Source organism: Neophocaena asiaeorientalis, unplaced genomic scaffold, assembly GCF_003031525.2.
Source record: "Neophocaena asiaeorientalis asiaeorientalis breed wild unplaced genomic scaffold, Neophocaena_asiaeorientalis_V1.1 scaffold16, whole genome shotgun sequence".
In the NCBI taxonomy this organism is placed as follows: Eukaryota; Metazoa; Chordata; class Mammalia; order Artiodactyla; family Phocoenidae; genus Neophocaena; species Neophocaena asiaeorientalis.
In genome coordinates, this window is record NW_020175446.1 from 1,098,918 (window position 1) to 1,123,424 (window position 24,507).

At 40.8% G+C, this 24,507-nt stretch overlaps 1 protein-coding gene across 1 annotated transcript in view; it reads right to left on the reverse strand.

The window, feature by feature from the left end:
- The window catches only part of CSMD1 (CUB and Sushi multiple domains 1), a 1,745,896-nt gene that overhangs the window by 143,254 nt on the left and 1,578,135 nt on the right, over positions 1–24,507 (reverse strand). Inside the window, exons 39-42 of the mRNA XM_024768064.1 lie at positions 22,583–22,701; positions 18,806–18,875; positions 16,609–16,725; positions 9,926–10,135 (exon numbers count right to left, since the gene is read on the reverse strand). Coding sequence (XP_024623832.1) covers positions 9,926–10,135; positions 16,609–16,725; positions 18,806–18,875; positions 22,583–22,701 — 516 coding nt within the window. The remainder of the gene's footprint in view (positions 1–9,925; positions 10,136–16,608; positions 16,726–18,805; positions 18,876–22,582; positions 22,702–24,507) is intronic.

Consider the following 24,507-nt stretch of genomic DNA (forward strand, 5'->3'; position numbering starts at 1 on the left):
CCACTGTTTTAAGCATTTTTATGTGAAACAGGCTTCTTTATAAAGAGCCTCATGTTGAGAGCCTGATTCACTCATGCAGATGGTAGAAAAGGACAGAGGAAGCTCCCCGCCTTTATTCCTCAATGACTCAGAATATCACGTTAGAAGGAAAAAGAGCGACAGTCTTAGAGGCGTGTCAATTTCATGTATAAATTATGGTCGTATCTGTAAGGAACAGTGAGTGTGCTTACACAATCAGTTAGAATGAATTCTTCAGTTGCTCATTGCACATAAAGGCGGTTTAATTGCTTTTCCTCCTAAAGGGGAAAAAATTGGTATCCACAAACTATAGCCTATTTTCTCATAGATTCAATTCACTAAAAATGCAATGGTTTTGTGATTGTATGCATGAATAAGCAGATTTAACATATCCTACTATGTTGGCTTTTTTTTTTTAAGGTGCATAGCACATATAGCAAAAGGAAAAAGATGTTTTTACCACCTATGGTTGAAGCACTTAAAATTATCTTTAAGTTTTTGGCATTCAACAATTATGCTTTATAGTGTAAAAAAGATAAAGAAAGTAAGAGAGAGAAAGAAAGATGAGGGAGGAGGAGAGGAGGAAGGAAGGAAGGAAGGAAGGAGGGAAAGAAGAGAGGAAATAGGGAAAGAGGGAAAGAAGGAAGATAAATATTCAGCTTCGTCAAATGTCAAGTCACAAAAAACAAAAGGAAAAGAAAATCACTAAAAATCTTAATATGGCAACATTTCACAAATATTATGAAAAAAAATCTCAGTACCAGTAAGCCCATACCTTATACTACAAGAATAAGATAAGATAACACACAGAATTTTCTCTTTCTTAGGAGAATCCTTTGTTTGGATCTGGGAAAATAATGATTATTCACATATATCAATCTCAAATGATATTTGCATCAAGTGTTTAAATTATAGGTGCTTGACGTGACAGCCTATGGAATCACGTAGTCATCTTTCTGATATCTATTACATTTTCTGACTGATATCTAATTAGTTGATAAATATCTTCGTCCTATCTCCCATCTTCCAGTTTTTGACTTAGAATTAGGGTACACGAACTCAATTTTATTTCACACAGTTCACCTTTCATTTCTCAAGTTCTGTGTAAGTCATTTAACTTCAAGACAGCTATAGCTACTCGTAGCATTTTTGACCTTTATATGGTCATAAATAAACGAGAAGGCTTAGGAATAAGGGGTACAACACAGACATCATTGAGAATGACAAGAATTATCTGCATGATTTATGCATCGTCTTATGTGTTATTAATCATAAACTTAACTTATTTTTTTTTTTTTTTTTTTTTTTTTTTTTTTTTTTTCGGGACGCGGGCCTCTCACTGCACACGAACCCGTGTCCCCTGCATCGGCAGGCGGACTCTCAACCACTGCGCCACCAGGGAAGCCCATAAACTTAACTTATAAATCTCAGGTGGAACCTAGGAATTTTGATGTGACACACACACATCCGAGTTGTGTCACTCTGCCAACTTATAAATTTTATAAAATGACAAACTATCTAATTAAGTTTCATCTCTGTCAGGTAAGATACTCTGCAAGAAATCAGAATGCCTCATATTCGTGTTCTCCTTCTTTTTTACTTAATTTATTTTTATATCTCTCAACTATAGCAAATTAACTGCCTACATAAAAATATATTACTTAAGGATTTTCCTTTTAAAAATGTGGATACTTAAATGTAGAGTCAGGTGTCAAGTAAATAAAACATTTGCTCAACCAACCAGATGTCTGGCCTAGATGCGGACTCAACAAACTTGAATGCCTACAGGCCAGGCAGACAGTGTGGGATCACAGCTTGCAGGCAACTACAGGAGATTTCTGAAGTCAATGCCTCTACACCCTGGAAGGGCCATCACTCTGACATTTCAGGGGACGGCTCCCACCTGTCAATGTGGCCAAAAGTCATCCCTGACATTGCAATAGGAAAAGGGAAAGTGGATCTATGGGTCTTTCACCAATTATGTGAAATCTAATTTTAAATATTGACAATTTAAAAAATATTAATATTTTGCTAACCAATCGCAGCAGCTTTATGATCTCTAGTCTAAATGATTCCTACACAGACTTTCTGTGGTATTGCTGTGCCCTTCCTTCCTTCCTTTTTTTTTTTTTAACATTCTTTTTGGAGTGAACTAATTGGTAGCTTTTGGAGCTATGTAGACAGGGCCTTAGTAACCCTACCTGGAAAATATCGAGAAAGAAAACAAAAAACACTTTTTTGAACTGTGGCAGTTTAAAGCTACGTAAGATAAAATCTAGTTTCAAAACTACATGGCAAACAGTACTAGCATGGGAATCTGTATTTGACTTTTGCAATGTCAATAAAGAAAGAAAAGTTAAATTTTTCAATATATTATTAAGAATATTCAAATTGGGGGAGACTTCTCAAAAGTTCTTGGGGTCAACTGAGACATACCACTTAATTGGCAGCTTACATGTAGGAGAAATAATTATGCTATACTTTTCTTATTGACTCAAATACTAAGGTCGTGTCAAACAGTGAAGACTACCATGTAATAACCAAGTTTAAACTGATCACGAATGAAATGCTATTTTAACAGACACTTCAATAGGAATAGGGAAGGGGGAGAGACCAGATGTACAGAAATATGAAAGCGCAGCATGGGATTCACAATAATACCATTCAAATTCTAAGTTGATCTGAGAGCCAGATGAAGGTGACACAATGAAAGAAAGCTGTGTTGAAGCTGAGACCTGCATCTCTCCTGGACCCTTCTCGTTGGGTTTTCTGCTTTCTCTCCTCTCCTCCCTCCCCCTCCAACAATCCATTCTCTGCATTGCAGGGACTTATCTTTTGCTAACGTACTTCAATGACTTTACGCTGCACCTGGAAACAACTCTGAATGTGTTACCACCCAACTCCCAAACAGTCTCCATCCTGCAAACCTCTCAGACCCTGTTCCTCTCAGCACTCCAGCTCTGTCCTCTCTGTTCTTTGAACATGAGAGCTCCTCTCTCCACCCGGACACACGTCCCTGCTCTTCACAGCCCCCGGCTCCTTCCCGTTCTTGTTCTTCAAGTCTCAGCCTCAGGGAGAGGCTCCGCCACCCACCACATCACCCTCATTATTTCCTCTGCAGTAGGTACCAAGCACACTGCCTCAGCCTGGGCACGTGGTCCCCATCCATGCCTGAAACTTTAAAATTGTCTCTTAAACATGTTTTTTTACCTCCAGTCTCCCTCTTTTTGCCAAACCCATTTCTTGCCTGCTTAATAGTCCACAATGTATGTGGAGACTAAACTTTTAAAAAATGAACATATGACTAATGCAATTTTCACTGCAATATACTGAGTGTTTGTGTCCCCAGATTTGTATGTTGAATCCTAGCTCCCAATGTGATGGTTTTGGAAGTGGCTCCTTTGGGAGGTGATAGGTCATGAGGGTGGAGCCCCATAAATGGGGTTAGTGCCCTTATAATGCAGGCCCCACAGAGCTCCCTCACCCTTTCTGCCAAGTGATGACAGAGTGAGAAGATGCTGTCTAGGAACCAGGAAATGTGTCTTTGCCAGCATCTTGATCTTGGATTCACAGCCTCCAGAACTGTGAGCAACACATATCTACTGTTTAAAAGCCACTCAGGCTATGGTATTCTGTTAAAGCAGCCTGAATGGACTAAGACAGCCATTTTTAAACCTTCAACAGTTTATTACCCACCAGCTTTCCTGAGAGTTTTAATATGAACTCCTTTAGCATTCTGGTGAAGTCCACTAACCTCAAACTCATATTTTAAATGCATAAACAAATACATAAGATTACAAAGGAAAAATTTACTTATGAAAGTGTGATGAAAGCCAGACTTGTGGTATAACTAGATGTGCTGTTATTTCACTAAATGGCAGGTGGCAAGTCTAATAACTAATGTCACTTCACAATATTGTATAGTAATATTTTGAGATATCTGCAATGATTGTAATAAAACATGGAATTATCTGTGATTTGGTGACAAAGCACAGGTTACGCTAATACTACATTTGCATCATTAGAGGTTAAGAGGAAAATATTAAAATTGTATTTTTACATTTATATAGAGATATTATATATATTAATATTATATATAAATTATAATATCTATATCTCATGGGGTAGATATTTACCATTCAAGTCATGGATCCCTTGAATTCTAGAACCATGGGCCTAGAGAATAAAATTCAACTTCTCAACGTGGGATGCAAATTATTTCACAATTGAATGTCCTCACCACATGGGCTCATTTACAAACGCGTCCTTCGCCTCTGACCTGGCCAGGCTTCATCCAGACTCTGCTGCTGATCTCCCTTTTCTTAGAGTGTTTCTTTTAGAAAACTTGTCACTGCGTATTTTCCCTCTGTCCCTTGGAGATGTATGTAAATCTTCGTAAAAGCCTCTTGTCAGTTTTACAGCCCAGGTGTGTTTTTCTCAAGGACCTGGGGACCGTCCCTCTGAAATGTGACATCAGGGGTGATAAGTGCCCCCACTCTGCAGTTGCCTTGGAGGACAGGAGCTGAGCTTCAGTGGCTCCAAGCCCTGTAACTACATCTTGCCTGGGAGCTGACTGAAGGGTTATGGGATTCAGGCAAACCAAGAGGGCCAAGGCCCCACAGCCCAGCTCTTAAAAAGTCTCCAGCCCTTAGTCTGTATTCATTTTAAAACCTACATTTGGAATAAACACCTTAAGGAACATTTATATATATAAACAACACCCTTCGGAAGGACAGACTGTAACCCTGCATAAAGTCAGACTCAGGTGCAAAGAAATCCAGTCTTCAATCTCACCATCTCTGCAAACTCCTTGTGCCTCTTCTCAGGAATTCAGGCCCAAACCACCTTTTCCCCTTAAGGTTCTGATGGTGCAGCCGTGTGCCAGGATCTACTCTAGCCAGGCCTGAGTGGTCAAGAGACAGGCACTACAAATTGGTGATATTTGTGATTTCAGACATATGACAGGGACAGTAGAATAATTTGAGATTTGAGTGTTGTTTCTTATTTTATTTCTTTTGATGGTCACCTAATCATGTAACAAGTGAATCTGTAAACTTACAAATTGGATTTTAAATCACCACTGGCAACTCTGATGGATGGAAACCAAGATGGAGAAGCCCAGAGAAGAACACTGCTATGATCCTCACAAAAGCTTCTTTTTTAATTTTAAGAGAGATGAATCTATATCTAGACAGATGAAGGGGAGCAGAATTTGCCACCCCAAAATATGTCTTTGGCAAGAGGATTATCTCGAGCTGCTTATTATTTTTTTTTTAAGTTATTATTTTTTTTAAGTTATTTTTTGGCTGCGTTGGGTCTTGGTTGCTGCACGGGCCTTCTCTAGCTGCATTGAGTGGAGGCTACTCTTCGTTGCAGTGCACGTGCTTCTCATTGTGGTGGCTTCTCTTGTTGTGGGGCACGGGTTCTAGGTGCACGGGCTTCAGGTGCACGGGCTTCAGTAGTTGTGGCATGCGGGCTCAGTAGTTGTGGCTTGCAGGCTCTAGAGTACAGAGTCAGTAGTTGTGGCACACGGGCTTAGTTGCTCCGCGGCATGTGGGATCTTCCCGAACCAGGGATGGAACCCGTGTCCCTGTATTGGCAGGCAGATTCTTAACCGCTGTGCCACCAGGGAAGTCTCTGGTTATTTTTAAGAAACTGCAGAAATGGGGGAATCTCTGAAAACAGAGTAGAGGTAACCTGTTTATAAGAGACATTTATGAATACATTTATAAGGGAACACTCCCTTTGTAAGGGTGTCCTTTCTCTGTTCCAGGAAGAGAAAGATGGCTAAACCTCTAGCAACTTATCAATGGAGAAGAAAAAAGGCCTCAGTCTGCACAGCAACTGTAAGCCTGTTTCCTCTGCTTTGCTGCTCACCTCCCCTGACTCCCCCCAGCTCTGGCTCTTCAGCTGGGGTGGTGTTTAAGTTGGTGGCTTGGGCCATGCTGGGCAGTTAATCAGCTTCCCTGGGAATCTCCCCTGTATGCAGCAGGCATACATGTCATTAACTTCTGATTTTCCACTGTTAATCTGCCTTTTTTTACAGGGGGTCTCAACCAAGAACCTAGAAAAGCAGGGTCCCCTACACAAACATTTGTAGGAAAGGTGAAAATCTCAGTTCAGCATATGAATTTTCCCCAGTCCTTAAGAATGCATGGCTTTGCATCTTCTCTGCCACCACCAGTCAGAGTGCACTTTTCGTTCTGGGCTCTCAGTGTTCTCTCTGGGTTCTTTCGCATATGAATTTTCCCCAGTCCTTAAGAATGCATGGCTTTGCATCTTCTCTGCCACCACGAGTCAGAGTGCACTTTTCTCTCTGGGTTCTCCGTGTTCTCTCTGGGTTCTTTCGCATATGAATTTTCCCCAGTCCTTAAGAATGCATGGCTTCGCATCTTCTCTGCCACCACGAATCAGAGTGCACTTTTCGCTCTGGGCTCTCCGTGTTCTCTCTGGGTTCTTTCGCATATGAATTTTCCCCAGTCCTTAAGAATGCATGACTTTGCATCTTCTCTGCCACCACCAGTCAGAGTTCACTTTTCGTTCTGGGCTCTCAGTGTTCTCTTTGGGTTCTTTTGCATATGAATTTTCCCCAGTCCTTAAGAATGCATGGCTTTGCATCTTCTCTGCCACCACGAGTCAGAGTGCACTTTTCGCTCTGGGCTCTCCGTGTTCTCTCTGGGTTCTTTCGCATATGAATTTTCCCCAGTCCTTAAGAATGCATGGCTTTGCATCTTCTCTGCCACCACGAGTCAGAGTGCACTTTTCGCTCTGGGCTCTCCGTGTTCTCTGGGTTCTTTCGCAGATTTCATATGTTCCTTCTTGACTCTGGATAGAAAGTCAAGTGGAGTCACGTGCACAGGGACAGTTTAGTCATCAGTAAACCTGTGTTAGCGTCAAGGCCCGGGTCGGAGCTCATGGATGGGATTCCTTTAACTAGTAAGGCTTCAGAATCCGAGCCCTCAGACCCTGCTCGGTTCTCTTTCACAATGGCAATGTGAAAGTTCACCTGAGCTCAGGAATCCTAGAGAAAAGTTGAGGTGAGGAAACCCACCCCCTTCCCTAAGTCCTCTGTGTTTCAGGAAATGACTTAGTGCAAAGGACCACCTCCCCCCGGACTGAGACAAGAGTCAAGGTGCCCTTTGGTTACCTGTGACCGGACCTGACAAAATCCTCCAAATTCCCATGCTTTCCCTTTCAAAGGTTAGCTGAACTGTTTGGTCCTCAGCAGTCAACTGGAACAAAACTCTTATAAACCAAACTTCAGTAATGCTTTTCTTCCCCCTAAACGTTGGCCCACCCTCAGGCTGGGCCACAGACAGGTTGGCCTCAGGGAAAGACCTGCTTTCACCCACATCCCCTCATGGCCCTCCTGGTCACCGCAGCCCCTACCCCCAGCTTCTTCTAGCTTTGTTTACTGCTCTCCATGAAGGAAAAGCCTTTTCCTAACCCTCGAGATGCTTGCTGATCTTATGGCTGTAGCCTTGTTCTCTCTGTGGCAATAGACCTCTTCCCCTCTTGCAATAAATAATCTTTCCCAATAAAAGTCTCTTCTTACTAAATCTGAATTTGTTTTGCATTTGACACCAGTTATAGGAGCCTTTGGTGCTTCAGCCTCAGGTGGGAGAGAAGCCTCTCTGAGCAGCAGTGGAGAATCAGTCGTTTTAAGTTGGGACAGGGAGGGGGCAGTTCACACACAGAGGTACCAGGAAGGACCGGATCTCAGAGGAGAATGCACCCACCGGTGGGGCTTTCTGGCTGAAATGGGGTGGGGCTGGAGGCTGGAGGAGGGATGCAGTGGGAGCACAGGCAGAAGGAAGGGTCCGTTAGGGTCTGCAGAATGAGAGGCAACGGCAGCTGCCACAGGCTCAGTGCCCAGATGCTGAGACAGAGACCGATGGATGGACCCGTGGTCCCTCACTTGTGCGGGAGACGAGACGGCTGTTGACTCCATCAGGCCTGCTGATTCCTTGTGTAGGTACTGGAAAGAGCTACATCCGTGTTTGCTCAATAAACCTTGAGGTATTTTGAGAACAAGCAGATGCAGGGGAAAACTCTAAAAACAGGGCACAGGGTCCCCTTTTGTAGAGGAAATTTACATTTACGAAGAAAATGTACATTTGCAGGGCTTTCTCTCCTCTTTAAATCAGCACAACAAGCCTGACTCAGCAACCCTTGTGAACCACACATTTCCTGCTTTTCTCCCCATTGCCACCTCCCCTTCCTAGAAGCCCCAAATGCTTCTCCTTTGTTTTAGCCTCAGATGGTACCTAAACCCGAGTCCTAACCACTCCTTCGAGTGACGCACGTCTGGGTTCTCCCAGGTGTCTGTGTGTCCGAGTGACGGGCATGTTAATGAACTTGCGCTTGTTCTCCTCTCGCTAGTCTGTCTCTGGCTGGTCCCATCACCCCCACTGGAGAATCTCAGACGACACAAAGAACTGCCGACTCGGCCGATTGTGTCACTAGGAGGGTGTTAAAGGCAGATGCCTGTGGGTGGGCAGGAGAAGCGAGGAAGAGGGGGAGACGCTGGGAGAGCTGGGGTAGACCCTTCCTCCCAGAGGTTTCTTACAAAGTGGGAGCTGAAGGAAGATGCAGGTCATTAAAATTAAATATAAACAGGGGTGTGTGTGAGGGACAGAGGAATTTGAGTATATTTGAAACACGAATGAGAAAGATCTGGTAGAGAAGTAGCAGCTGCAAATGCAATAAAGGGAGGACGGTTCCTGTCTTGCCGGCCCTGACAGAGCAGAAAGAAACATTCTAGAGCCTAGAACCCGGGAGGGGTTGCCTGGAAGCAGGGGGAGCATTCTCTTGTCTCCAAAAGGAGGACGAGCAGGGTTGCAGGCAGACCTCCGTGCTGGCCTGGGGGAAGCTGACTCCCTTCCGCTGTTCTCTGTGTGTGTGAGCCTTTCCAGGAGGAAGTGATACCCTTGGCTGAGATGAAGGGGGATCGAGGTGAGACAGAATGAAAGACACAGACGGACCTAGAGAAATCCTGGCAAGGTCTCCTGTTGCATTCTTCAACCTGTACCACCCTCTCTTTTTCTTCCTACCTGGATTCCTATTTTAAGAGACCCAAATTCTGGAAATGTAAATTTATATTTTAAGTAACAACTGAAGTAACAAGGTCTAAGAGTTCAACACAAAATGCCATCCTCTTTCAGTAATAAAATATTAACTCTCTATTTTTCCAGGGTAGCCTATGAAATTAAAGCAATCAAGTGATTTTGCTGTGTTAAAAAAAAGACTCCACTTTTGACATTTTCAACTTCATTTGAATTAACAACATTCAAGAAAAGGCCAGCTAAATTACTGTGTTTGAAATGAAAACTCTGAACTTTTTCACATGTCAAAAATGCTTTGATAATGGTAGATTCAAACTTTTGTTAGAGACCTCTATTTTGATGGTTTAAAAACACGTAGGGTTCATTCTCATTTTTTTTTCTGGCATAATTTAAACATGACTTGAATAGTACATAGAACCATTACTTTGAGCTGAGACAAGGCTTAAGGGCACGAGAGACACGGTCAGACCCACTTCCACTGTGAACGGACTCCCTGCACCATAGTCCTGATGGGAAATACCGACACGTGGCCAAGAGGACATGGTGACAGGTGAGAAGGCTACCTGGTGATGGGGCCAAGGGGCTTGAAGGTGGTGATGGTGGCCGTTGGGGGTAGAGACAAGGGACTTCAGGTGAAGCAGTGACAGTGCATGGCTGACCCTGCTCCTTGTGTCTGCGTCCTGACTTGTGTGTACAACAGCCAAGACTCCACTCCACTCCCAGTCAGAAAACTGTGCCCAACTAGAAATGACTCCAGCCGTACAAGCCTTTAACCGGCTAGGGAGGTTTACCCTTACAATTTACCTGTAAGAAGCATCCCTAGATGTGTTTTGACTCCTTACCTTGGTAAGTGAGTTTAAATCCCTGCCGGTTCTGCGAGTGGTCGCTGTAAAAGTGGATGAGCGTTTCATGAGTTGTGCTCAGCAAGGGTGCAGGCAGGTCGGGGCCACTGAACTGCCCCATCATCGGGCTGGTGTGGAAAGGTCCGTTTTGAATTTCAAGGTAGTCATGATTAGCTTCGGTAGAAAAATTCAGAAATTGAATATGTGCACCTATGAAAAAATATGCAAAATCGGTGGAAGTTAATATCAAATTTTATGATAATGTTTACCAATAGGGATTAAAATTGTATCAGTTTCCCCAAACAGCATCTCTCCAGGAGGCCGAGTGGAGCACACACTTTGTGAATTACAATGATCCTTGGTTCAGTTTCACCTCAGCTACCTACTAGCTGTGTGACCTTTGTCCATGTAGTAAATGCCCCTAAGTCAACTTATTTGTGAAATACGGGTGTTACCAGCATTGCATCACAGAGACAAGCAGGTATAATTCTTAGAATGGTGACTTACATCCATACATATGGCAGTGATTTTGTCCAGCTGCTATTATAATCATTACAACCAGAAACACAAGGTTGTAATCGTACGTCAAATCATCCTTAATTTGTGGCTTTATCAAGGAAGAAGCCAATACAGATCTAGCAAAATGCAACAGTCTTTAAAGTGGCTTTTAAATGGAAGGGCATACCACTACACAAGAAACTTCTTGGTTTGGTAAGTGATTGCTTCAATTGTGTAGTGCCTGCAAAACAAATTACTGGTGTTTGCAAGAAACGCACTCGGATCAACCCCACTCTAGCTCTCACAATTCAATCTAACAGCCTGGCACAGGGCAAGATACCAAGACGGTCTGAAGGACCCGCATTGCTAGCATCACACTGATCTGTGTCTCAGATAAACTACAGTGATAGCTTAGAAGAAAATCATCAAAATAATTTAGAGTTATTTGCATTGTGGTATTGTTGAAAATTTAATTGACTACTGTGTCTGAAATATTTTAATTCACTTTCAAGTTTATTTAGAATGCCAAAGACATTTTTGCACAAATCCAGGCAATTAAGTTAGATTTGTAAAGCCTAAACTGAGAAGACCAGCAGCTATTGTAGACCATTCTCTCAACATACGAGGAAAGCTTTACTTTGTGTTATTCTTCTCCTGTTCTTGATAGATAAAAAGAGATTTATTTTTTTCCTTTTCATCTAATATATTTGACATGTTTTCTAGGTTTTAGGAAATTAAAGATATTAAAATTATCATATTAAAGATCATGTTAACGTGGATTACCTTAAGTGTAAATACCTAGAGAATTTAAAGTAACATATCTACTTAGTATTGATGGAAAACGCAGGTATCAAAAGCCTGAATTCAATTAAAAAAAAAAAGAAGAAGAAGAAAAGCTCATGCAAAGAGTAATAGGGAAGAACAACCTAAAGGTACTCAATAAAGTTTAAAATCATCCAAGAAACACAATTTTATCAATTATGAAGAAAACCTTGTGAGGAGGAACAAAAGAGTAAATAATGGCCTTTCTGGTTGGGCAGAGTGTAAAGCCACCTATCACTCTTGGGGTTCAGTTTATCAGGTAATCACTGTTATGACCATCATTTCACAGATGAGCAAACTAAGGCTCAGAAAGGCTGGGTGTTATGTCCCATGTACCACAGGGAGAGGCAGAGTTGGATGGACACCAACTCCAATTGACAGAGCCCTCATGTTCTCCGGTTTAGCATGAAAATGTGCTAGTCAAAAGTTAATGATATCACCATGTTAAAAATATTACAATTTTTTTGGAGAAAATAATTTTGTATTAAAATTGTTCAATCTAGTTTGATAGAGAAGATTGGAAGAGGTAGAATGTGGAATACTTCATGAAGAGACCGAGAGAGTGAAAAGCAGAAGAAAGACTTACAATGAAACATCTTTAACAAGGCAACCAAACTTTGGAATCCTTTTTGGAAGGAGTAATTCAATTTGTAACATATGGTCCAAACATATGTACTGGTGACACATGAGCAGCCAGAGAAGGAACAGCCCAGCCTGTGTCCGTCCTGCCCATTCTAATACTAGGCACAACAGACGACCAACATGGAACAAACCTATAAATTTAAAACATTTCTGCAAATATTAAAAAGTGTTGAAAAGACGTCAGTGAGCTAATTCATTTTCTCCTAAATCCCAGTAAATACGTTTGGTCAAAAGAAATCTGGAAGCAAGAAAAGAAGAAAGAGAGAGAGAAGGATTGAGAGAGATAAAGATAGAGAAAAAGAAAGAGAGAGAGAGACAGGGAGAAGGCAAAGAAGGAAGGAAAGCAGGCAGGGCTAGTGGTCCCCAGCCCTTCAATTCTGACCTGTCTCCTGTGACAGTTGAACCACTTCCTGAGTCACGCACAGTATCTGATCTATTCCCTCACCCACTGCTGAATTAAATACAGTTCTCTTTTGTGGCCTGGTCCACAAATCTGATAAGAAAAAGAGGTTTTTTTAGCTAATTAATAAACTATACTAATGGATTTCTTTTCTTTTGGTGGCTACATCAAGGCCACGGAACCCCTGTGGTCCACAGAGTTTCATAAATACCCGTCACATTCTTCACCAGGAGGAAGAACACAGAAGCTGACACAATAATAATGAAAAACGAATGCTGAATTACTAACATGTCTATTTACGTCCTAAAAGTACCAGATAGGATGTGAAACTAGGGCAAGATTAGAACACTTAAAAAACGTATCCTCTTTTTAGGTATAAAATCAAATAGCAGGGAAATGGCTTAAAATAGGCTCATTTCAGATAAGCATATGCAGACGTCAGATGTATTCATCCAGAGACTCATTTTGAAATTCACAGAATGACCCAGTCAAGAAAGAAATGAGAGACAGCAAGCAGATCAAGGGGCAAAAAAAAGGAAGGCTGGCCAATATCTCTAAAGCAAAGGAAATGGTGACCGTGGCCTTTTACTGATTCGGAATTAAACTTGAAATGGAATTATGACAATTATAATTTTATGAAAAAAATTAGCATATTAAGCAGGATAAAGTATCCAGCCACATATCAAACTACCTAATACATATCAGGAAATAGAACCAAGCCCAGCTCTAATCTGGTTTAGAATGGAATTTTTAGCTATCTAATTTTCAGCAAATTGTGTCCAGTTTGACATCATGAAGCCAAAACGAAGGGATTAAAATAAGTGTTAACCTATTCTTTTCTTACCTCACAGAATACCAAAAATGTGTCATTGCAACAAGAACACCAGTCTGAATGCCCATCTTGGGTGGAATTTACACCGATTGTCATTACACACTGAAAATTAAGTGTCAGTAAAAGGCACCTGCAGAAAAAATTTTGACTTTGGATTTTGACAAAATTTTGAATAGTAACCTGACAATGGCTTCAGAGTTAAACTCTCGTCTCTTAGGTGATAGAACCTGTGAACAGTAAAGTGCTCTATTTTATATCTTCTGTACATAATAAACACAGAGCAAAGGAGTTAATGGTTTTAGAATTCAGTGGATAGTCTAAAGAGTCTCTTACATCCTCCTTAGACTTCTAGATGGTTTAAAGGCATGGCCAATTTGGACCTCATGGTGTGCGGTATAAGTGCAGTGGGTTTTAAATATAAAAAGCAGTTATACTGCAATAAAGATGTTAAAAAAAAAAGTAATGGTAAAGTAGAAAAACTTGATTTCATTTCTGTTAACTATGCCTTTAGAAATTTTCAAGAAAATAGAGACACAAGTTCTGTGGTGATTGAGCTCATGCCAAAGCCACACAAAACAGCAACCCAAATTTGTGGAAAGGAAAGAAAACAACATAGAAATCACTAGAGCATTTGGCTTAGAAACTAAAAGCAGTTAAGTAATGCCTTCTCCATATCAGGCGTTTGCATTACTTCCTAACGGCTGTCGGAGAATGATATTTTATCGTATTCGTTTTAAAGATAAGGGATAAAGGTTCAAAAACATGTTGATAACTTGGGAAAATTCATACCATCAGTCACTGACAGAACTAGGATTTCTACCCAGCTAACCTCAGAGCTCAAAGACATGAGGAACCACCATATACACTGCCCACTCCTTAGACAAAGTCTCTTGATTGCAGGCCCTCACAGAGGCTGGATGCAGGAAATAGCTGCTGGGGGGGATGAGTAATTAGCAAGGGGAGACCAAGGTGGCTTTCAAGTGATGCCAGAGCAACCAATCATTTTGTCTATTTAATTAAGCTACTGACTGGTCCATGCATGTGGGACGGAAGAAGGATTAATCAGAAGAATTACGTGACGGAGCTGGTAGCTGCTTAACGAATGGGTCGGATATCTATCAGGTGGGCCCATGCATATTCAGTCGTATGGAAAGATCCAAAACACAGCAATAAAATCCTCCATGAGTGAAAGGCATCTAACCTATTTTTTTTCAAGAAAAGGCACTGATGTCTCATATTCTGGATAGGTGTGTTTTTCAGGGTGCCTGGGGGAACTGCAGTCACCGGTACAGTAATTACTAGTACAATAATCCTTAATACCCTAAGCAACCCAAACCCAAACTGACAATCCAGGAAACGGGAATGTACATGCCTCTTCCCTAAATTTAAATGTATAATGTCATGTTTAGAAGTATATTTACAGATTATAAAATTTATCACAGACAAACCTGGTGTGGTACTTAAATTTAATCTGTAGCAAATTATTCCGAAGCATGACTACATCTATTCTAAAGCGCTAGGGACAGTCATACTATTTTGCATGCAGTTAGGATTTAAGACATAAGGTTTCTTTTTGCTTATTCTTCAAGATGCTTTTTAAAGCCCAATACTAGGCAATATCACAGATTTTAAAGACAAATAATTTTAATTGTAATATTTCATAAATATTTTTAAAATTTTGACCTTTCTTCAAATAAGTTTTTTTAGGTTCATAGATCATGATCATGAGGTCAGACAATCCAACTGCTCTTTTTTTTTTTTCCTGAGTTACTGTCTTGCATATTGGTTTATCAGTGAGTGAGCTACATACGGAAATATGCCAGACGACAGCCTTCTCAAATCACAGAACAGTAAAGTTGGGAAAATAAATTAATAAAATGTGTATATCCATTCATGAGTAAAATGCTTCTGATGAGGTTTGAAAGAACAGTGGGAACCATTGGCAGCAACAATCCAAAGGCCAGCTAGCTTTTTCCTGCTGTTGTTTACGACATGCCAAGCCCGGTACTAAATTTCCCGCCCGAGTTGTTTTGGTGAATCCTCATGTAACCCTGTGTGGTTATTTCCTTTTCAGAGGTGAGGAAGACGAGGTCCCTGGAGGTTCACTCAGTGCAGTAGCCCGAGTGAACTATCATTACTCGTCTTATAAACTTGTGACCCTCAAGATGCTCAGACCCTGTTGGAACCTCCTGGGTCACCTACAGCTCCGATCCTGACACCTGGCTCTAAACACTGAACCAACCATGTCCAGATCTTCAGATCCCCAGGGTGAGAAAACAGACCTGGCTTTGAGGATAGCTGAGCCAATGTTGGTTAAAGGCAAAGGCTTCTGTTCCGTCTACCACAGAGCACAATTACGGCCTCTATGTTCAGAGAGTTCAGGATTTAAAAAACAAAACTAAAAAACCTGGAAGAAATAGAGCGCCTCTGTGATCCTTCTGTGAACTGTCTCCCCGTTTTTATCCCCACACTCTGGTGGCCCCTTCAGGAACTCAGTGGACATGAACCTCACGTGTGTTCTCCACGCTGGGGGGGGTCCCTTCCACGCTCCCCCTTGCCCTGGTGGCCTCACGCCCGCCGCCGTCTTGGCGGCTTTCAGCTGAGCAGGTGGACCCTCCCTTTCCTGCTGCCCTCCCGGCACAGATTCTCAAGGCAAGAGCTTTGAAAACTTAAAAAATATAATCCTCTTCTAGGGTAACGATTTCCACTTATGCTTATGCTCATTCATCCCTCAACTAACATTCATGAGTACTCAACTACTCTGAGACACTCTGGGACATTCTGTGAGTATCTAATTTGGCACCCCTATCACACTGCATACTTTTGAGAAAATCACAGGTGGGGAAAACCCAAATTAATGAACTAAAATATAAGGACATCATGAGGCAGACAAGGAAAGGCATGATAGGGAATCAAAATTTCACACAGACTGTGGATTTCTGAAGCAGGCCAGAATGGGATTTTAGTGTACATAACAATTAAAATTAGGAACTATTTAAGGTAAGTAACCTGAAAGTTCATAACTAAATATGATAAAAAGCCATTTTCATAAACCTAAATCAATGCAAGTTATAACAACAAAAGTTTATAGAATACTAGAATGAGTCATAACCTGAGAAAAACCTTAAAAATTGTTCAAAAGAAACTACCACCATTACTGAATTCCAGTGATACATTATAAAAGACAGTGTTATAAAGAGATTGATAATTGAATTAGGGACGCTACATTCTGCACGTCATGCGCCTCTACTGTTCATCATTCAACTAATTTAATTTGCCTTGAAAAGTCTTGCACGGCTGAACTGATTTTTCAAGTAACTTTCTGTTCTCAAAGTTATTCTGCCAAAGATTTATTTAAATCTGTAAGCTACTTTCAATTAAAGACACACTTAGGTCAACAGAATAGGCCCATTTTTCACTCAGCCTAATTCTTTCCAATATAAAAATTAAAAAGTTGAATTTTGAGGAATGATAAAGTGTCTCACTCACCGTAGCCAGTGGGCAAGGCGATCTTCCAGGTGCAGTCCAGGTTGCTGGGGTAGGTGCCCGGGAACCCCGGGCTCAGGATCACGCCCCCCATGCTGCTCAAGGTCCCCCCGCAGGTCGCTGTCGGCCGGACAAGGGGAGTTAGTGCTGTGTGTCATCGTTTTCCAGCAAGGACAATTCCCTCCCCCCACTCTATGGGACCACGCTACCTAGAAGCAAGTCTTCAGAAACGAACCTGCACCTCATTTCAGCACATACATAATGCGATGCCCTTCAGTTATTTACGGGTCTAGTTCTCCCTCCTGAGTTTCCACTGCTTAAGGACAAAGACAGGTCTTCAGTTTATCTACTTCTGGTCCACAGAGGCTCCCAGTAAAGCTTGGTCAATTTAATGCATTTCGGTCAGGCACCCGATTGACTTTCAGGTTCTGAGTTGTCATCAATACTCACACCTTTAAGTCAAGACAACTATCATTGTCCTGGGAGAGAGAGAAGGGGGTCTCGATGTTGGGTGCACCTCCTGTCAAACAAGGATGATAACCTAATTCCTTGAGTACTTAGTTATCACTGTATGTGATCGCATTCTTTTGTTCATCTCAAAAGACAAGAACCATTGGATAGGCGTACAAACAGAGCCCCCAAAAGCTGTGTATCCATCTTTTTTCCTTTGTGATATTTTAAAAACTCCATCAATGGGATTCTCTTATTTTACATCTGTCCAATGATCCCAGCAAGATTTTCAGTATAACCCTCAAGTCTCAGCCTTCTTCTCGGGGCTCATCTGTCCACCATAATTTGGTAGCCTGACTCCTGCCTCCTGCTGGGGAAACCCCTCCATGCCAGGCCTTTTCTTATGGTTAAACAGCATATTCAAAGAGTTTTTGGTACAATGGTATGGCTAAAGAACAAGGTGCTTATTTTTATAAAAGAGCCAGATATCTTGGGGTTTTAACTGGGTTTATATATCTTATTTTATACAGATTCCTGATATTTTGGTAAGAATATATGGGATTTTTACTCCAGGGCACAGGCCATGTCCCGCTGGAGGGATCCCATGATGCAGGGAATGCCAGCTTGGTACAGGGCCCTGGCAAACGGCTTGGCTACCCTGAGGCTTGTCATGATGTTCAATTTAGTTAATACTGGTTAAGCTCTGGGAATGACGCTTGACACTCAGTAACTTGCAGAGAAGTGTTTTGCTGTAAATTATCTTCCTTAGTACTATTATTAAAAAAATCAGGACTTGAGATTTCCAAGAACTTACTAGTAAAATACTATCTCTTCATGGATTTCTAGTCCTAAAGTCCCCCAGCTTGGATTAATCTAAAGCTAACAGCTAAAAAAACTTTCAATCTCTCAAATAAGTCTTTGAAATTTATTGTGGGATGTTTGTGAGTTTTCCAATGAAAAAACTTCCTCTATACCTTGTAAGGAATTAGGAGCAAGCAAGTGTTATGGAAGTTGATGCATCTTTGACATCTGCTAATATACGAAACATGTAAAATAAAAGATACAATTAATTATATTTGGCTAATATAAGTAAACTATTCAAATAAAACATTTCCTCACATAATACAGAGTGTCAGCAATGACTACCCACTGTGAGTTGATTTTATTTCAAAGCTTAAAATATTTAAATTCCCACGTTTAAGGGAAAGCTCTTCATTTAAAAATAAATAGGGAGACGGATGTTCTATGGCTGAATCCCAGTCCCAGTGAGTCCCTCCACAAGGGCGGCTGCCTTGATATCAAATACTCTTTGATATAAAATACTGTCCCTCCAACTTCACATCACTTATCAGTACTTCTCAATTTTGTTTCTGGAAATGTGATTTTCCTGAGGCTAAAGGTGTACACAGAACCCTTCTCAGACTCTCAGACCAGCTACATTCATTCTTGCCATGAATTAATCCACTGGCTTCTGATACGCATGTGCTGTGCGTTTAGTGCCTCGAGCTAGCACTCTTGCATCTAATCCCTGTTGGTTGGTTCAGAGATGCTGGAAAAGCTGAGGAACCACATCCAGGGGGAGAAGATGCTTGTCCAATCCGGTAACAGCATTATTATGTTATCATCATGTAACAAATGTTTGAAAGGAATTTAAAAGTGCATCTGTGAAGCTCAAAGGTGGCTCAAGGAGATCACCATTACGTTACTGATAATATGCATAGAGACCCAGTGACGGAAGGCATGTCCATACCAATGCAAAGGGGAGACGGGTAGTTCCAACGACGAACAGTCCCTGGCATACAGGAGATGTGGGAACGGCCCTGTTCAAGAGAAAATGAAATAAAACTCACATAACTGAACATAGAGTATTTAAGGCTTAAATGTTTGTGAGAACATCTGTACTTTCTTTGGTTTTCCCTTTTTGATTTAATTACAAATGCAAAAAAATCAGAACTCATGAAATCTAATGTGCGTTAATGAATCTCATATTTGGAATTAAAATAGAAAAAAAATCCATAATCATTGTGTTTCTTGTCACTGAAATCAAAATCTTGTGATGTCCCCTTCAACGGTCTTTATTTCTGCCAGGATGCTTCCCTAATGCTTACAATGTTAAACTGAATTGGTCAAAGTCAGTCTTTTTTTTAATCATCAAAAGTTACAGCTTTTGGTCTGAGAGGCTGAAAGTGATTAGGAAATACTAGGTATTGATCTGAAGGGTGACATGTCAAAGGTAAGTAATCTGCTCATATAAAGGTTAACTTTCACGGTTGCCTACGGTTCAAGTGCAACTCACATGACCTTTACGGTTCAGCAAAGAACTGGGTCAGTTCTTCCTTTATTGGAGAAAAAGGGAGGCTTAATATTCATTTTATTATCAGACAGCCTCACAGCTGTCAAATTAACGTGTCTGCGATGAAATTAATCCCCATCATTCAAGGTCTCTTTATCCTCTAAATATATAAAGTTTTCAACCTTCAAAAAATCTGTCCTATTATTACTCTTTTAAAAATTAAACAGCAGCAGGTTAAATTCTCAGTCTTTTGTGCTAAAATCTCTTTTAAGATGAAAGAGAAGGTAGTGAACGGGCACCTCTGTGCACAGACTATTCAATTTTACTTTTTTCCTCATTGTGACTTGGTGGTTTTATGTGCCATGCATACTTATCTTGTGAATTTCCATTTGCCAAACAAAACTGGCACAGAGGCAGTTGAAAAACAAACCTTTAATTCATGTTAAATAATCCCAGCCATATTGGGAACGCATCAAACAAGAATTTGCACTAAGGCAGTTATCAATGACAAACCGATTCCCCAAGCTTAGGAAGGTTTCATACTCAATTCACGTGCCACAAAACTCATTTTCTCCTACTTCCTAATATTCTTAAAAGTTGTTCCAGTAAAGGAAGACTACACTTATTCTTAAAGAAGACATGCAGGATAATGCTTTTCCTGCCAAATTTCATGCTCTGTATCTCCTCATTCTCTGACCTATTACGTTATCTTTAATAAATTTCTTTCTGAATTTTGGACAAACATAAAGTACAAAAGCCTTTAAAGCTATTTATGGAAGACTACCAATAAAATGGTCATTTATTACCAATCTAGGTCACATTCTGCTATTGATTTCAGCAAAGACATTTCATATTAGTGATTCCAGCTGAAATTTTTATAATGGATCCAAAACAAGGCAGGAATCTGTGTATTTATTTACTGGCTTCAAATGGGAATTTTCGTTTTTCATCTTTTAAAAGAAAAGTAAAACAAATCTAGAGAGAAGGAAATCGTTAATCATTCAGATATCCAGGACTGACCTTTGATGTGTCCTGTCCCTGCCACTTTATGCCTGAATCTCACTAGGCAGATGCACTTATAGACATTTGTACGTAAACCATAAAAGGAACAATTCTTTCCATGAATAGTATGTAATTTATGCATGCTGTCATTCCAAATATACTAATGCGTTACCAAAATTCCCAGTTGTTAGCAACTTTTTAAAAAGTCCAGAATCCTTTTTAACTCATGTGAATGAGAGACAGTCACAGCTTGTAAATTCAATGCTTGAAACTGTTATAAAGAAAAAAAAATCTTAGTTTGCATTTGAAAACAAGAGCTAAGTGGCCTGACTGGACTCTACAGATGTGTGTCTGCAGGCTTTTATCTCTAAGCAGCATATTAAACAATTCAGTGTAAGAAATGTCTTTACTAAATAACCCTTTCTAGTTTCTTCTCTGAGGACTACAGAAGTCTTCTTTATAAAAGGATGCTGACAGTAAATGCAAAGTGCTGTCATAAACGTGTAGAAAGATGAACACACGTGAGTGAGAGAAAGTGTTAACGTGTGGGAATTTGGGAGAGGAGAGAGACAGCATGATATTTACATGGTTTAAGTCAATTTATAAAGAAGTAAAAAAAACCCAAAAAGCATAAAAATGGCTTGTCAGTATAGAGTAAGGTATTCCTCTAAATGAAACCCCTGGGATGTGACTTATAATTCTTTCTGCTGTAACACGTGAAACAGGAAGTTTCTGTCCTTAAAGAATCAGTTAAAACAGCCTTGACGTGCTTGGTTAAAAGCTTGCTTCCATGGATGAAGGTTTGGCAAAGCTTCTTCAGTAACTCTTGTTCTGCTTTCCAAGTCTCCGCCCATGTTTTTGCAGAGTCAAAGCAATTACTGTGATACCCACCAAGATCTATGAACGCAGGTTGTAGGTTGTTTTGATGAAGGTGGCTTTATATGCTGATGTTTGTTTATAATAATAGCTATACTGGCTTTCGTTTGCTGAAGTGTGTTAGGTGTTTTACTGATATTTTCTCAAACTTAAGACCCAGGCTGATTTCTGCAGGTGGTCCCTCCAGATGTGCCAGCTCGTCTGCCCACCCCCTCCTCTCAGGCACTGGCTCACTCCCCTTCTCCATTAGGGAAAGATGCGCCCCCAGTGCCACACCATGAGGTTGACTGAGAGTAACATAGGCTCTGCACGTGAAGCACCTGGCGGGCAGGCCATCAGCTTCCAGCGTTTGCTGCTGCTGCTCTAACTGGTCTCAGTTCTGCAAGATATTTACCCCAGCGCACAGAAATGGGACTATATGCAATGCTGTCACTTCACTGCTGTATCTGCGAAACTTCTTTCTGATGAGCACTCCAGGTTTTATTTAAGTCACTTACAGAATACAACTAAAAATAATGTTCCTGAAACACCTTCAGCTTCAGTGTTGTAATAAACATACAGCAAAAAGTACTCTATTACCTGAATTAACTGAAGTGTAGAAACCTAAGTAGGCTTAAATATGTCTGTTGGACTTTGGAATATACATGTTTAGATTTCAGTACTCATTGTTGGTAGGGAGAATTATATGTGGATTATGCTAGAGGACACAGATAAACTGTTCTGGGAGCATGCTTATTTGTGGCTAACCCAGAAAACAAATAACAGAAACATGACTCATGTTGCTATACATTGGTTTGTAAAATGTTTATTAAAACTTTACATAAAGAAATTTAATTAAAAAAAATAAAAGACTATAAAAACTTCTGCCTAACATTTCTTGAAAAGCATTTAACCCTATTATTTGAGCACCATATTTACCTGGCACACAAGTAGGCACTTGAAGATTTACTGAACTAACTCATAAGAACAGTCTGCAATGCAGGACAAGCATGGGACTCAGAGCCGACCCAATTATCGGGTTGCCAGGAGGGGACTGTTGAGGAGACTGTGTCACTGCTTTGTCCCTTAGAATTTTATCTAGTTATTGGGAGAATATACATTTTGAAATAAAAGTATTATGAAAATAATATGCTCAACCTTAAAAGGATGCTTTATCATTTAGAAGCTATTTCCACATCATCATTAAATTTACCTGTATGCATGGTTTAATACGACTACTTTGATTCACAAACTGAATGAGAGAAACTAGATTAGGTCTCTGGGTACAAATCTAGGGCGTTGTCTTAAGTGAGCTGGCTGAGGATTACCATGCTGAGCCCCTCTACTACCAAAAGCTCAAATAAAAAAACAAAATACCTGCAGCGTGTACCCAGGCTCGCACTGAAAGGACAGCACATCGTTCACCATGTATCGGTCTCCTGTTTTGATGCTGTTGCTGGGAAGGGCTGGCTCTTGGCAAGCAGCAAGACCTACGGCTGGGGAAACGTAAAGAAAAACACTTACAAGCTGTGTAAAATGAACAATATTCTTATCATTCGAATAGCGAAACAGCGTTTTCCTATTGCTCTCCTCCTATAGAAATGAACAAAAACTCTCTCTCTTGTTTGTCTACCAAGAAGACATTAACTTTCAATCAGTTTGAGCTAAATCTTAAATATTAATTAATTTCATTTCCACTGTGTAATGAAATTTCTTTAAAGAATAAAATTTGTTACTTCCACATTTAGTGTAAAACACTCCAATTCCAATGCATACACATTATAAAAGGTCTTTAAGGAAACTGTTTCCTATTATATGCAAATCCCCATGATATGGCTCTCTTGCTTTTTGTTTTTCTAGCATACTTAGCAGTCTTTTTTGAAAATTTTTAAGTGTGAATCCGGGAATTCTATCCTTCTGGAAAAACATAATATGAGAACAAATATTTTATATTCAATCTCTCTTTCTCATTTAAAGACAACAACAAAAAAATTCTCATGAACAGTTTATTCTTTAGGTAAAAAGGACCAATATTTAAAGACCCTAAAGCTGTAATCAGGCACTTTCCTAGATGGAATTGCCTTTAGTTAAGACACTAACAAAATTTTTAAAAATGCATCATATGATAATGGAATTCAGCTTAGAATATCAGATCAGTGAATGCCAAGGACCATTTAACATTGATACTTATTTGTATAAACCCTTATCATGTGAATAAGCAAAATAATGTAGCTGTGGTATTTTATAGAATCAAAAATGTATTTGAAATTGTGCTAAAGATCTGGTGATTGCTAATAATCTTCCATGATTCTAGTACATCTTTTTCTCACATCCCAAGCTACTAAGCACTAGTAAGTTATCCAGGGTGAGAAATGGGAGAGAAGGACTTCTTCAGAGCAGACCAGCTTAAAATCCTTCAGTGCTCTTGGACTGAGACTTTGGTTCTTGTTCTTTTCATTAACATGAAGGAACTAATCAGATTATCTAACTGACCGCGACTCTGAGTAATGGGGCGGGGCTGGGGGAGGGGAAGATTGTTCTTCCAGGACGTGAAGGCTGGTCTATGCAGCCACACAATTGCGGGTCCCAGTGCACAATGAGGACGCATGCTGCCTGCCCTGTCCTCAGGACTGGGTCCACACCTGTGGGCACCCACTGCAGCTGGCACAGCTCCTCTGCTCGTGTGCGTGCTTCACTGTCCCCATCAGACTTCGAGGTCAGAGATGAAATTATTAAGAATTTCCAGATGGGCAACAGCATGCATGGGATGCCTCTGAGAGCAGGAGCTGGGGTCACTCCACGTGGTGCCAACTCACGAGGCAGCCTTGGGGTCTGGACAGGCAGCACTTGGAGAAATCAAGGCACAGGCAGTCCCTTGGAGCAAGGGACGAAGACAGTACTGTTTGCCAGTCGCTCTCCTGGCTGCATCACGTTGCTCTAATCCTCACAAGAACCTTAATGTAGACTCCGGTGTCTGACAGTAAGGTCAAGGCAGAGCAAAGTGAGATGGGCAGGCCGAGGTTCCCAGGTGCAGGTGTGCAGACCCACCTGCCCACCTGGGTGAGGTAACAGTCAGTTTCCTCCACTGCCCTGCTTTTCAAAGTATGGTAAGTGTGGGAGCCTGTAAGAGATGGACACTTTGGGTATCTCAGAACTATTGGACCAGAATCTGCCTGTTAACACCATCCCTGGTGATTCTTATGCATTAAAGTTTGAGAATCACCAGTTTGCCTCACTTTACCCTGGAACCTGAGAAGATGAAACAGAGAGAAGAGTCTTTATTTCTCATCATCAGTGAGATT